The following is a 15,483-nucleotide window of genomic DNA, read 5'->3' on the forward strand; positions in this document are numbered from 1 at the left end:
CAAAATGAAAAAGAGTTAAGGTCCCCCATACATCCCTCTGGGACCCATCCTCCTACTCCTAAAAAAAAATTAACAGTTTGGTTGCATATCCAAATTTTTTGTTCTATACAGATACAAAATACATACACCTTGATTTGGCTCATACTATACATAGTGTTTTGCCCATTTGCATTTTACACTGAATATATCTTTGACATCTTTCCATGTCGGTACATGTTAGCTAGATGGTATTCTATCATTAAATATCCTTTTACAAATGGCAAAACCTCTTTTGAAAAAAATCATCCACACAAATATGTTTATAAGTTTAAAAGAAAATGGACAGAATCCTAAAAATACAAAGGCAAACATCTAAAAATAATTTCAATCTTTCCACCAGCGTGGAATAGTCATTCCTTTTTCACACAAAACAAATTATGTGATTTGGGGAGATTAACTCTAATCTCCACATTTACACAGAATGCTCCACTTTAAAGCCCATCTAAAAAGAATGAAACATTCAGATGATTAATTCGCTTACACTTAGAAACTAAGTCAGTGTATTACAAATATACATTGTGATCACTTATAATGATACTTCTTAATCTATAGTTTTAATTAAACAATAATAAAAATTGGATAAATCATACAGATAATCTGGAGCATTTAGAAGTTTGAAATTTAGGTTGCCAACTAAAACACCACCGTTAATGATTTTTTCCTACTTGGTAGCAAATTCTAATGGAACTCAATGCCAATTACTTCAGTTCCTTTGCATCACACATTCAATCAAAGTAATAAGAACATAATATGCCTACTGTGGCGTTAGATTAAGACATAAAAATTTTTTGCTTGAAAGTAATGACTGTGTAGCACATGGGACATTTGTCAACAGCTTCAGCACACTGTTTACAAGTGACCAGATGTCCACAAGGAATAAAAACTACTGCAATATTTCTATCCATGCAGATTTTGCAAAGCTTCTCCTCTTGCAGGCGCCTCAGCTGCTCTTCAGTACTAATATCTGTGCAGGGACAGAAAAAATATACTAGGTTTTAGACTTATTTGCTTAAATTAAGCATTGAAACATTTATGGAACCCCTACTGTGTTTCTAGACATTCAAGTTCTTGGAGATAAGAGGATGACTCACTCATGGTATGTGTTCCTAAATAGCTTGCATGCTAGTGGCAGAGGATGTAAGATGAGGCTATAGTAAGCACAAAGTACAAAGTGATAAGTGCTATAATAAAGTTATGTACAAAGTGCTCTGGGACATGAATGAGTTGTTCTGTTCAGATGAGTTGGTGAAGAGGACAGGGGAAAAGTGACATTTAAGCATGGACAGCAATTTGCCAGGCAGAAAAGCAAGGGTTAGGTAACTGATGTAACACATAACATATAGAAAGGGCAAAACATCCCAGAAAGGAATAGATTTGAGGAACACTTCTAAACAAGTAAGATTTAATGTTGGCTGGATTTGAGGCCTGAGGAAGAAAGAGGAACTAAGGTTGACTCCAAAATTGCTAGGTTGGCAGACAAGGAGATGGTGATGTCTATAGGAATTATAAGAGGAGGTACAGGTTTGGGATTTGCAGATGTTTTTGTGGTGTTTGCAGGGTAAGTAGAGAATCAAATGTTGAGGTCAGAAGAAGTCAGGACCAGAGATTTAGGTGTTATCAGCATAAAAGTGACACTGAAACACTTGCTTAATTTAGCTTTTCTCAAAACTGGTTTTGTGAAATGCTAAGAAATATGCCACATAAATGTATGTCATGTTGAAATATAACAGTAGAAACAGCAGTCTAGAGCAATAGAGCATAAATACTTTTGTTAGGCACTATTCCAAATGCATTATATATTTTAAATATCTTTTTAATCACTATATACTAATGATTTACAAATCTGGCTTCAAATGAAAATTACTTGGGGCTCTTTTCTTTTTGTGGTGCTGGGGATTAGCCCAGGACCTTGTGCCCACTATGCAATTGCTCTACCAAAGAGCCTCTGGGACATTTTTAGTTTAGTTTAGTTCTTTGTTTTTTGTACTGGGGATCAAACCCAAAGGCATTATACCCTAAGTACAACCCCAGCCCTTTTATTTTTTATTTGAAACAAGGACTCACTAAATTGCTAAGGGCCTCTAAGTTGCTGAGGCTAGCCTGGAATCTGTGATTCTCCTGTCTCAGCTTCCCAAATACTGGAGTTACAGGTGTGTATCACTGTGCCCAGCTCTTTTATTTTTTATTTTGAAACAGTGTCTAAGTTGCTGAGGTTCTGTATGAATTGCTGAGGTTGGCCTTAAATCTTTAATATTTCTGTCTTAGCCTCCCAAGTGCTAGGATTATAGGCATGTGCCAGGGGGCCCAGCCCTTGGGACAATCTTGTACAATAGACTCCTGAGAATCATTCACTGGATCTCAAATTTCTGGGGTTAGCAGGTATACTAGCATTTGGAAACCATCATATACAGTGCAGTATAGTAAGTATAGTATATGCCCCATCTTTGAAATAGATAATGCAATTCCCTATTTAAATATGAAGCTCCTGAGCCGGGCATGGTGGCGCACGCTTGTAATCCCAGCATTAGGGAGGCTGAGACTGGAGGATCGCGGTTTGCGGACAGCCTCAGCTACTTAGTGAGGCCCTCTGCAACTCAGTGAGACCCGGTTTCAAAATAAAGAATAAATAATAGGACAGGGGTTGTATCTCGGAGGTTGAATGCCCCTGGGTTCCATCTCCAAACCCGCAAATAAATAAATAAATAAATATGAAGCTCCTTTCTCATGGGGTCTCTTCTAACATACCAGGGAACACTATCTTGAAAACATCTTTGGGATACAATAGTGTAATAATTTTATTCAACAAATATTTATTAGATACTTAACTAGGTTCTAGACACTAAGAATACAATAAAATACAGACTCCAAGTCCCCCCAAATTCACAGACAAGTCAGGAAGACAAGTAAACAATACATTACAATTTGCTATGGTGACAAAGGTAATTACAGTGTTATGAAGAACACAGGAAGGGTGTGTGAACATGTCTCTGTGTGTACACATGTATAAAGGAAAGCCTGCTGGAGGAAACTGTACCTAAACTGGGTCCTAAAGGATGTCTAGGAATTAACTAGGAGAGAAAAAAGGCCACAGAGCTGGGCGTGGTGGTGCACGCTTGTAATCCCCGCGCTTGGGAGGCTGAGACAGGAGGATTGCATAGGTTCGAAGCCAGCCTCAGCTACTTAGTGAGACCCTGTTTCCAAATAAAGTATAAAATAGGTCTGGGAGTATAGCTTGGAGGTAGAAAAGCCCCTGGGTTCTACTCCCGGTATCACCCCCCCAAAAAAAGAGGCTGGGGGTAGTGAGAAAACAGTGTTCTGGGTAAAGGAAATAACAGAAGCAAGCTTCAAGGGGAGATGCAGAAGATGGCCTGTAAGTTCACAGAGAAAGAAAGCCTGAACATTGAAGTTGAAGGGAAAATACCATGAAATAAGGATACAGAGGTTATGAAGAGGCTGCTCCTAAGATTTGGCAAGCCATGTGAAGGAATCTGAACTTGATCCTGGGAGCCAATGAAGGATTTTAAACTGGAGATGAACACGTTGTGCTCGGGGATGTTTCTCTAGCTAGATGGTTGAGGAAAAGATTATTTAATATTTTTCTTAAAAAGCAACCTAGTCAAATGTGGTGGCCCATGCCTGTAATCCCAGTACTTGGGAGGCTGAGGCAGGAAGATCACAAGTTCAAGGCCAGCCGCAGCAATTTAGATAGGCCCTCAACAGCTTAGTAAGATTCTGTTTAAAAAATAGAACCGAGGAGACTTCCGGGAAGATGGCGACCAAGAAAAGCGGGGCTTAAGAGTCCCGCTAACAACCAATCTCCATTACCACAAAAAGAGCGCCTTTCATAGCCAGAAAACACCATCACCAGAAAAACAAAAAAACCACCAGGCTCCAGAGAGAAAGCGGACTGAGAACAGAGCTCAGGGCCACAGAGGAGACACACGCGCCCGAGGACGCGGCAGCAGCGCCATACTGCCGGCGGCAGCGGCGAACTCAGCGGACAGCTACTGCAAGCCGAGGTGAGCCGATGCGGAACAGCTAGGCGGGATTTTTCGGCGCAGACAGCATTTAAAGCTCCCAGTGGCTGAGCTCAGCACACGCTGCAGGGATTCAGAGTAGAAATCAAAACCAGAGAAGAAAAAATACGCCAGCCTCATGGCCGAGGGCGTGGCAGAGGCACCATATTGCCACCGGCGGCGGCAGCAGCAGTGAATTCACCGAGTCCAGTACAGCTATATCTACGTACTCAAGAACAGTGAGTCAAATTGCGGGCCACAGAGGAGAAATCCCAGTATTGTGCCTCCTGGGACTTGACCCAGTGAGGGAGTGGTGGTGGCAGAGATATCACACCATAGGAGAGCGTGCAACCTGGCACCCCCCATAGTTTAAAGCAGCCTCTATCGACTCCCTGGGTCGGAGACTCTGTGATACAACCCAGTAAAGGAGTAGTAGGGTCTGAGATAATACAGACTCGAGATCCAGAGCACCTTAAGTGAAGCCATAGTGACCCAAGGGAAGAACCCAGAGAGGGCACAAACCTCCGAAATCATGGGAAAGAGGAATAACACTGAAGTAATGAATGTGCACAACCCCACAACATCAGAACCTGATAAAACAGAAAATCAGAGATTTCTAGAAGATCAAATCAGGAAAATAACTGTAGAAATAATAGAGGTGCTTCGAAAAGAACTCAGAGAGAGCCAAAAAGAGATAAAGGATGCAATTAATGAAGTAAAGGCCTCAATTCAAAGCACAAACAACCGATTAGACCACATGGAGAACAGAATCTCGCTCTTAGAAGATGAGCAATCCAAAAATGAATGCATAGTTTCTAATCTAGAAAAAGATATCCAACAGCAGGAATCTGACATTGAAGAAATATGGGTCCATCTTAAGAGAGCTAACCTAAGAATAATTGGAATAGAGGAGGGAAAAGAAAGTGATACCAAAGGGATCAACAATCTCTTCAAGGAAGTAATAGCAGAAAATTTTCCAAATATAGAGCAAGAGGTTGATACACAGATCCAGGAAACTTATAGAACTCCCTTTAGACAGGATCCGAGAAAAGGATCCCCACGCCATATAATTGTCAAAATGACCAATGTGGAAGCCAAGCAGAGAATCTTAAAGGCAACAAAAACAAAGGGCCAAGTGACATTCAGAGGCAAACCAATTAGAATCACTCCAGACTTCCCAAACCAAGTCATGAGAGCCAGAAGGGCTTGGAGTAACATATTCCAAACTCTGAAAGAAAACAACTTCCAGCCAAAAATTTCCTATCCAGCAAAACTTTCTATCAAATTAGATGGAGAAATAAGAAGCTTCCATGACAAACAGAAACTGAAGGAATTTATGTCTTCAAAACCAGCGCTAGAGAAAATACTCAAAGAGATTAACTACAAAGAAGAAATAGGTAACACACACCAGAACCAGAGAAACAAGAGTTTCCATCCAACAGACAACTAAGATTGGTTATCTGTGGAGATTCATTATTTATGTTAGTCTTTTACCTATCTCTAAATTGTATTGTTTGCCTTTATTGTTGTTAATTTTTAGGATGTCTAGTTGGAATATTAATATACCTTCAGATATAGCATTTGGAAATATTTTATCCAATTCTATTAGTAACTTTTAACTCTGTTTACATTGTCTTTGGATATACAATATTTTCTTTTATTTTTTAGGGAGTTTGTATATTCTTCTGTTGCCTGTGCCATTGAAATCATATCCAAGAAATCACTGCCAATTTCAATGTTGTGAGGTTTTATGACCCAGATTTTCTCCTAAAAGTTTATAGTCTTAAGATTTATATTTAGGTCTTTTATCTAGTTTGAGTTAATACTTGTATGTGGGATTAGGTAAGGGTCCAATTTTATTCTTTTCCATGTAATTATTATGTTTCAACAATATTTAGTTAAAAGATTATTACTTCCACCACCAAATGTTCGTGGAAACCTTGTCAAAAATAACTTGACAATATAGGGAAGAAGTTAGCTCTAGGCTTGTATTTAACTCCAATGGTCTATATATCTGCCTTTAGAACAGTACTACACTGTTTCAATTATTGTAGCTTTATATGGTTTGAAATCAGAAAATATACATCTTCTAGCTTTGTTTTTGCTTCGAGATTGTTTTGGGTATCTAGAGTCCATATTCCATATCAGGATAGATTTTTTTCTGAAAAATAAATATATGATAGTTTCACCTAAAAAAAAAGAAAAAAATATTCTCTGGTAAGAAAGAAAGCAAAAAGAAATATTGAAATGTTATCTTTAAGTCATCAAAAGCTTGGTATCAGACAAATGAAACTGTTATGTGAGATTATCATTTTTAATTTTGGATAAATTGCTATAATACTAGATGTCAACCACTAAGCCAAGCAGGGGAGGGAGGGATGGGGAGAGAATGGGGTGGGGATCGGGTGGGGGCTGACTGGGCGATGTGTGCATGTATGTCTACAAAAGTTTGTATCCCACTATGATGTATGAATACAGTGCACCAATAAAAAATAAAAAATAAAAAAAAAATTATCAGGGAAATTTGAAAAAAAAAAAAATAAATAAAAAAAAAAAAATAAAAAATAGAACCGAGCGTGGTGGTGGACGCTTGTAATCCCAGCATTTGAGAGGCTGAGATCAGAGGATCGCGGTTCGCAGACAGCCTCAGTTACTTAGTGAGGCCCTCTGCAACTCAGTGAGACCCGGTTTCAAAATAAAGAATAAAAAATAGGGCAGGGTTGTAGCTCGGAGGTCGAATGCCTCCAGGTCCCATCCCCAGACCCGCAAAAATAAAATAAAATAAAATAAAATAAGACTGGGTAGAATAACAGAGGTAGAATGTCCCAGGGTTCAATCATGAGTACCTAACACACACACAAGGAACCTTCTAAGCAAAATCTACAGGCTCAAACTGAGAATGAACAGGTAGCTCAGTGGTACTGCATGTGGGAAGCCCTGTATTTGACCTCCAGTATGAAGCCAAAAGAAAAAGTTTAGCCAGGCATGGCGACACATGTTTGTAATCCCAGTATTTGGGAGACTGGACAGGATTGCAAGTTCAGCCTCTGAAACTGAGAAGATTACAGGTATGCATCATGGCACCTGACTGCAATGAGATCATTAAGGTTCCTTTTAGTTATGTTTGTAATTCTATTTTATAGACGCAATGGGATGAGATGTCTATTAAACATTCATATCAATTCTCCTTCTGCTTGTTAACCTTGTATACAGCCACTTACTTGAGATGGTGACACTCTGCATATACTATCCCTTTTATTGCCCACAAGGCCATCTTCTAGATCAGGAGGTTCCAGGCACATAAGCAATAAAGGAAATATCTAGATGATTTTGATATTATTTGCTCATATTTTTACTATATTATTCTAAACCTCCTCTAGAATACATGGATATTACAGCAGATACACATGGAAGGATAGATAAGAGATGAATATGGGTTGACTATTATATATGTGGATTAAAAAATGTCTCAGCACATATGCTAAGTTAATAGCTTTATCTCATATTGTAATTTTTTTATTGTGGTGCTAGGGATTGGACCCAGGGGCATTCTACCTACAAGCTATACCCTTAGCTGATTTTTTACTTAGGGCCTCACTAAGTAGCTGAGGTTGGCCCTGAACCCAGATCCTCCTGTACTGGGATTACAAGCATGTACCACCATGCCTAGCTTTCATATTGTAATATTTTTTGTGATACTGAGGATTGAGCCCAGGGGTGTTTTATCTCTAAGCCAGACTCACAGACCTTTATATTTTTATTTTTTTTTTTTGCGGGTCTGGGGATGGAACCCAGGGGCATTCAACCTCCGAGCTACACCCCCTGCCCTATTTTTTTTTTATTCTTTATTTTGAAACTGGGTCTCACTGAGTTGCAAAGCACCTCAGTAAGTAGCTGAGGCTGTGTGCGAACCACGATCCTCCGGTCTCAGCCTCCCAAATGTTGGGATTACTAGCGTGCACCACCACGTGCAGTTTATTTTTGACTTTGAAACAAGGCCTTGCTAAAAGTTACCATATGCTAAACTCAAACCAGGATTGAGCCCAGGGCATTCTACCTAAAGATAAACCTCCAGCACTTTTTGTTTTGAAACAGGATCTCTAGGTTGCTGATAGTCTTATTGTGCAGGACCCTCGAACCTGTGATCCTTCTATCTCAGCCTCCCCAGTACTGGGATTATAGGTGCCATCATACAAGGCAATTATTTTTTTCTTTTTGAGGTACTGGGGATGGAACCAAGGGGTATTCTATCTCAGAGCTACAACCCCAGCTCTACTTTTTTACTCTTTATTATGAAACAGGATCTCACTGAATAACAGAGGGCCTCACAAAGTAGCTGAGGCTGCCTGTGAACCGCGATCCTCCTTTCTCAGCCTCCCAAGTACTGGAATTATAGGCATGTGCCACCACAAATGGCTCTTCTAGGTATTTATTTATTTGATTGACTGATTGTGGTACTGGGGATTGAACCCAAGGGCTTTCTACCTCTGAACCATACCCCAACCCTATTTTTTATGCTTTATTTAGAAACAGGGGCTTACTAAGTTGCTGAGGGAGGCTATAAAACCACAATTCTCTTGTATGGGCCTCCCAAGTACTGGGGTTACAAGTGTGTACCACCACACTTGACTTCTTTCTAGGTTTTATTCTAAATACATACTATGATATTTGCAAAATGATGAAACTGCTTTATAGCACTTTTCTGAGAATGTGTCCCCATTGTTCCACGAGGCATTCGTATAATTAGGTTCAGATGAGGTCATGAGGATGAGAGCCTCCTGAGGGGATTAGAGTCCTTATAAGTAGAAGAAAGTTCAGAGCACTTATGCACTACCCCCTTCCTCCAACCACCAAGGGAGGATACAGCAGGAAGGTAGCTCTCAGGGGAAATGGAGCACCCTGGTTTTGGACTTCTTAGCCTCCAGAACTGTGAGAAATAAATATCTATTGTTTCAGCCACCCTTTCTGTGGTATTTTATTATAGCAGCCTGAGAAGATAAATACACAACATTAAGGTTCTGTTTAAAAAACATCAGTAAGCCCAACGTGATGGTGCAAGCCCATAATTCTAGTACTTGGTAGGCTGAGACAGGAGGATTGCAGGTTTGATACGAGCCTCAGCAATTTGGTGAGGCCTTCAGCACTCAGTGAGACCCTGTTTCAAAATAAAAAAAAAATCAGGACATGGTGACACCTGCTTATAATCCCAGTATTTGGGAGGCTGAGACAGGAAGGTTGCAGGTTCATAGCTAGAATCAGCTACTAAGTGAGGCCCTCTGCAACGTAGGCCCTGTTTCAAAATAAAGAATAAAAATAGGGCTGGGGTGTAGCTCAGAGGTAGCATGATCCTGGGTTCTATCCTCAGTATTACACACACACACAAAGAAGGAAGGAAGGAAGGAAGGAAAGAAAGAAAGAAAAAATAGTGCTGGAGGGTGGTATAGCTCAGAGGTAGAATGCTCCTGGGTTCAATTCCCAGTACCAAAAACAAGACAAAAAATTTTGTCTGTTCACTATATACTGAAGTATTTATAGGTAGTAATATATAGGATATCTAGTATATATTTTGAAGTACTATAGCAAAAAAATTGAGGAAACAAGATTGGGAAAGTGTTTATAATTACCAAAGCTGATTCATGTGTCTATGAGATTCATTATACCATTATCTCCACTTTGGTGCATTTCTAAAAATTTTCACAATAAAAAACATTTACCCTAAGGGGGATGTGAGAGAAGGAAAATGAGTAGACTACAAAGTCACATGAAAATGCTATCTATAATTTAGTGCTGTTAGGTTTTCTTGCCTTTTTTTTTTTTGCTGGGGATTAAACCCAAGGGCATTCTACCACTGAGCTATACCCCCAGCCCTATTTTTTATTCTTTATTTTGAAAGAGGGTCTCAATGAGTTGCAAAGGGCCTCACTAAGTAGCTGAGGCTGGGTTCAAACCTGCGCAATCTTCCTGTTTCAGCCTCCCAAATGCTGGGATTACAAGCATGTGCCACCACGCCTGGCTTATTCTTTATTTTGAAACAGGGTCTCACAGAGTTGTAAAGGGCCTCACTAAGTAGCTAAGGCTGTCCGCGAACCACCATCTACCTTTCTCAGCCTCCCAAATGCTGTGATTATAAGCGTGCATCACCATGCCCAGCTTGTTTGCTTGCTTTTTAAAAACAGCCATGCAAAGCCGGGCGTGGTGGCACACGCTTGTAATCCCAGCATTCGGGAGGCTGAGACAGGAAGGATCGCGGTTCATGAACAGCCTCAGCTACTTAGTGAGGCCCTCTGTAACTCAATGAGACCAGTTTCAAAATAAAGAATAAAAAAAAAAATAGGGCAGGGGATGTAGCTCAGAGGTCGAATGCCCCTGGGTTCCATCTCCAGACCCGCAAAAACAAACAAACAAACAAACAAACAAACAAATAAAAGTAGCCATGCAGCCAGGTGTGGTGGTGCATGCTTGTAATCTCAGCATTTGAGAGGCTGAGACCAGAGGATCGTGGTTCGCAGATAGCCTCAGGTATTTAGTGAAGCCTTCCACAACGTAGTGAGACCCTGTTTCAAAATAAAGAATAAAAAATAGGGCAGGCGGTGTAGCTTGGAGGTAAATGGCCCTGAGTTCCATCTCCAAACCTGCGAAAAATATAAACAATAAAAAAATAATAAAAGCAGCCATGCATACCATGCCAGGAGCGATAGAACATGTATGTAAATCCCAGCATTTGGAAAACTGAGACAGGAGAATCCAGGTTTATGGTCCTCCTGAGCTACTTAGTGAGGCCCTTTGCAACTCAGTGAAACCTGTTTCAAAATAAAGAATAAAAAACAGGGCTGGAGGTGTAGCTTGGAGACAGAATGCCCCTGGGTTCCATCCCCAGTACCACAATACATACATACATACATACAGCCATGCATACCTTTCTGCAATGAAATCTGACTTGATTCTTCTTGTGTATTATCTTTCTGAGCACTCACTAGATCTGCAACTAGAACCTCAAGTGATATATAGTTGCTTCCAGAGGTCTGAATTTTTTCCTCCATTATTTTCTTAATGTCCTTGAAACTGAATCCCATTCGTATAGCTTCTTGTACCATAGGATTCTGGAAGATGGTATCATCTGAATGAAAATTGTAAGGAAGAAAACACAGAGTAGAAATAAATTTTATGAACAAAAGTCAATGGCAAGTTAGTTTTAAAAAATTAAGCAGCAAGCAAATAAAAACTGGCAAACCAAAGCTACTTTGTAAGGAATTTTTAAAGAATATTTAGGCACTGAAGTATTTTTATTGCTTTCAGAATTTTCTGACTCACTGTAAATGCAGTGAGTATGGATTATTCAAAATTAGGTCTTTAAAACTGGGTATAGGCTGAGACAGGAGGACTGCAGGTTTAATACCAGCCCCAGCAATTTAGTGAGGCCCTCAGTAACTTAGTGAAACCATGTTTCAAAATTAAAAAAAAAAGAGCAGGGCATGGTGGCACAAACCTATAATCCCTGTACTTGGGAAGCTGAAACAGGATGATCACAGGTTGAAGGACAGCCTCAACAAGTAGTGAGACTCTCATCAACCTAGCAAAAACTTCTCTAAATAAGAAATAAAGCTGGGTGTGGTGGTGCACACTTGTAATCCCAGCTTTCAGGAGGCAGAGACCAGAGGATCCTGGTTCAGGACAGCCTCAGCTACTTAGGCCCTCTGCAACTCAGTGAGACCCTGTTTTAAAATAAAGAGTAAAAAAAATAGGGCAGGGGATGTAGCTTGGAGGTCAAATGGCCCTGGGTTCCATCCCCAGACCAGAAGAAAAAAAAGAAATAAAATTGGGCTGGGCATGGTAGCACACCCTTGTAATCCCAGTATTTGGAATGCTGAGACAGGAGGATCCAGGTTCATGGCTAGCTTCAGCTACTTAGTGAGGCCCTCTGCAACTTAGTAAGAACCTGTTTCAAAACAAAGGATTAAAAGTAGGGCTGGGGATGTAGCATGGAGGTAGAATTCCCCTGGGTTCCATCTCCAGTACCAGAAAAAAAAAGGAGGGCTGAGGTATGTGTAGCTCAATGGTAGAATGCCTCTAGGTTCAATCTCTAGTACCACAAAAAAAAAATATAGAGCTTTATTATGTTTTTTTTGGTGGTACTGTGGGTGGAACCCAGAGGCTTTTTTTAAATTTATTTTTATTTTTTTAACAATTTTTTTATTGAACATAAATAGTATACATTTAAACTATATTTGGTGCCCTCTCCCCCCCCCCCGTCCCCGTTTTCCCTTCCCCCCTTCCACCAATGGTTGTCCAGGTTAACCATGTCTTATTCATAATTTTACACATGTTCAGATGTAGACCCTCATTAATCAAGATCGGCCTTCCTCCTCTCCTATCTTTCCATTCAAACTTGACTAGTATTTCCCCTCTAATGTCTGGAGTCCCACTGGTATCCTTTGTGTTTCCTAGTTTGGGCATATTAGAGGAAACATATGTATCTTCTCCTTCTGTGCTTGGCTGATCTCACTTAACATAATGTTCTCCAGGGCTTTCCATCTGCTTGCAAATGATATAATTTTGTTCTTTTTTATGGCTGAATAGAATTCCATTGTGTGTATTTCCCACAGTTTTGCTATCCATTCATCTGTTGATGGTGATCTGGGCTGTTTCCATATTTTTGCTATTACAAATTGTGCTGCTATGAACATAGGTATGCATATGTTGCTGTATTTCTCTGAATTCAACCCCTTTGGAAAGATACCTAGGAGTGGTATAGCTGCATCATATGGTGGATCTATTCCCACCTTTCTTAGGAATCTCCACACAGATCTCCATAGTGGTTGAACTAGTTTGCATTCCCACCAACAGTGTAAAAGAGTTCCTCTTTCCCCACATCCTCGCCAGCATTTGTTGTTTGATTTCTTTATGCTTGCCACTCTGACTGGGGTTAGATGGAATCTCAGTGTAGTTTTGATTTGCATCTCCCTGATGGCCAGTGATGAAGAACATCTTTTCATGTATCCATTGGCCCTTTGTATCTCTTCTTTTGTGAAGTGTCTATTTGGAACCCAGAGGCTTTCTACCTCTGAGCTATACTCCCAGACCTATTTTTTATATTTTTTAATTTGGAAACAGGGTCTCACTAGGTTGCTGAGAGCCTCACTAAGTAGCTGAGGCTGGCTTCGAACCTGTGCGATCCTCCTGTCTCAGCCTCCCAAGCGCAGGGATTACAAGTGTGCGCCACCACGCCTGATGAAGATTGGAGCTTTGAAGAGATAGGCCTGAGGATGTAACTAAGGTGGGTGGGTGGGGGTTGCCCAGCATTTTAGGGGCTCTGGGTTTCATCCCTAGCATAGGATGAGATAAAATAAGAAAAGAAAGGAAATAATTAAGTGCTTGGCAAAGCTAAATAAATGCTTTTCAAACCAGCTGCACTCACAAACAATTAATCTAATGTACTTAAAATGTAGGTGTTGAGCTGGCTGGTAGCAAACTTGTAATCTCAGTACTTGGGAGGCTGAGACAGAAGGAGCACACATTTGTGGACAATCTCAGTGTCTACTTAGGCCCTTTGCAACTCGGTGAGACTCTGTTTTAAAATAAAAAAATAAAAAATAGGGCTGGAGTATAGCTCAGAGGTAGAATGTTTCTGGGTTCTACCTCCAATAAATAAATAAATAAATAAATAAATAAATAAATAAATAAATAGGACTGAGGGTGTAGCTAAAGTAACACACACTCACAAAGTATATGTTACTGAGTAATGAACAATTATTTTCAAAAATGGCATGGAAAATCAGGGGATACCCTACTAGTCTGTGACACCGAATGTATCAGTTTCCTAAATGTCAGTTTTTGCACCTGAGGGAGTCGGACTAGATAAAGCCAAAGACATGCACAACAATATTTGTGGCAGTGTTGTTTGTTTTATTGTGGCACTGGGGATTAAACCCAGAGGCATTCTACCTCCGAGCTACACACCCAGCCCTATTTTTATTTTGAAACAGGTTCTCACTAGGTAAGAGTCTTACTACTTGCTGAGGCTGTCCTCGAACCTGCAATCCTGTCTCAGCCTCCCAAGTACTGGGATTACAAGCATATGCTTTCACGCCTGGCTACAGCAGTGTTATTTATTTTGTGGTACTGGGGATAGAACCCAGGGGCATTCTACCTCTGAGCTACACCCCCCCAGCCCTATTTTTTATTTTTTTCTTCCTTCCTCCTTTCCTCCCTCCCCCCCCCTCTCTCCTTTCTTTTCTTTCAGTGGTACTGTGAATGGAACCCTTCTACCTTCAGGCTACACTCCCAGACCTATTTTAATATTTTTTATTTGGAATCAGGGCCTCTTAAGCCAGTGAGGCTGGCTTCGAACCTGTGCAATCTTCCTGTCTCCGCCTCCCAAGCGTTGGGATTACAAGCGTGCGCCACCACACCTGGCTTCTTTATTTATTTTGAAACAGTCTCACTGAGTTGCAAAGGGCCTAAGTAGCTGAGGCTGTCCGCGAACCACATGAACCACGATCCTCCTGTCTCAGCCTCTCGACTGCTGAGATTACAAGCATGCACCACCACGCCTGACTGGTGTGGTGTTATTTCTAACATGAACCTGAAAACAACTCAAATGTCCACTATCAGAGAAATAAATAAGTTGCGGTATATTCAAATACAACACAACAAAAAATTACCATAAACAACATAGATGCATCTCATAGATATGATGAGCAAAATGTCATAATGATGAACCAGACACAAGAATACATACTGCATGCTTCCATTCAAGAATCAATCTTTCTTTCTTTCTTTCTTTCTTTCTTTCTTTCTTTTTTTTTTTTTTTTTGGTGGTACTGGGGTTCCTGGAAGCCCTTCTACCTCCGGGCTACACTCCCAGACCTATTTTATATTTTTGAAACAGGGTCTCCTAAGCCAGAGCACGCAGCTGACTTTGAACCTGCGCGATCCTCCTGTCTCTGCCTCCCAAGCGCGGGGATTACAAGCGTGCACCACCACGCCCGGCCTCTCCATTCAAGAATTTCAAAACTAATCTGTGATAATAGACAAAACCAATCTTGTTACAGAAGCCAAAATATAAGGGGCTGGAATGAGTTTTCTGGAGAAGTAGAACTGTTCCACATCTTGATCTACATTGATCTATGTGGTCACATAATTGTATATAAGTGTTAAAAGCCAAGGTAAAAACTAGTGTACATTAATCTCTTTACTATATGTATATTATGCCATAATATACCTCAAAAATGCTTATTTCATTTTATTTAACTTTTTTGCACTGCTAGAAAATGAGCCCAGGGCCTCACACAGCTAGGCAACACTCTACCACTGAGCCACATACCCAACCCCTCACTAAATGCATTTTATTCATCCACTGACTCTTTTCATATTGTCTGGGAAGTTTTTTTTTTTTTTTTTTGCAGTACTAAGGTTTTAACCTAGGGCC

At 40.4% G+C, this 15,483-nt stretch overlaps 1 protein-coding gene across 1 annotated transcript in view; it reads right to left on the reverse strand.

Annotated features, from left to right (window-relative positions):
• Positions 1-809: 809 nt before the first annotated feature.
• Positions 810-15,483, reverse strand: part of XIAP (X-linked inhibitor of apoptosis) — a gene marked incomplete at its 3' end in the record, with an annotated part of 28,605 nt that continues 13,931 nt past the window's right edge. Inside the window, exons 5-6 of the mRNA XM_080719500.1 lie at positions 10,972-11,172; positions 810-1,003 (exon numbers count right to left, since the gene is read on the reverse strand). Coding sequence (XP_080575626.1) covers positions 810-1,003; positions 10,972-11,172 — 395 coding nt within the window. The remainder of the gene's footprint in view (positions 1,004-10,971; positions 11,173-15,483) is intronic.

This window comes from Muscardinus avellanarius, assembly GCF_963383645.1.
Source record: "Muscardinus avellanarius genome assembly, chromosome: X".
Lineage (NCBI taxonomy): Eukaryota > Metazoa > Chordata > Mammalia > Rodentia > Gliridae > Muscardinus > Muscardinus avellanarius.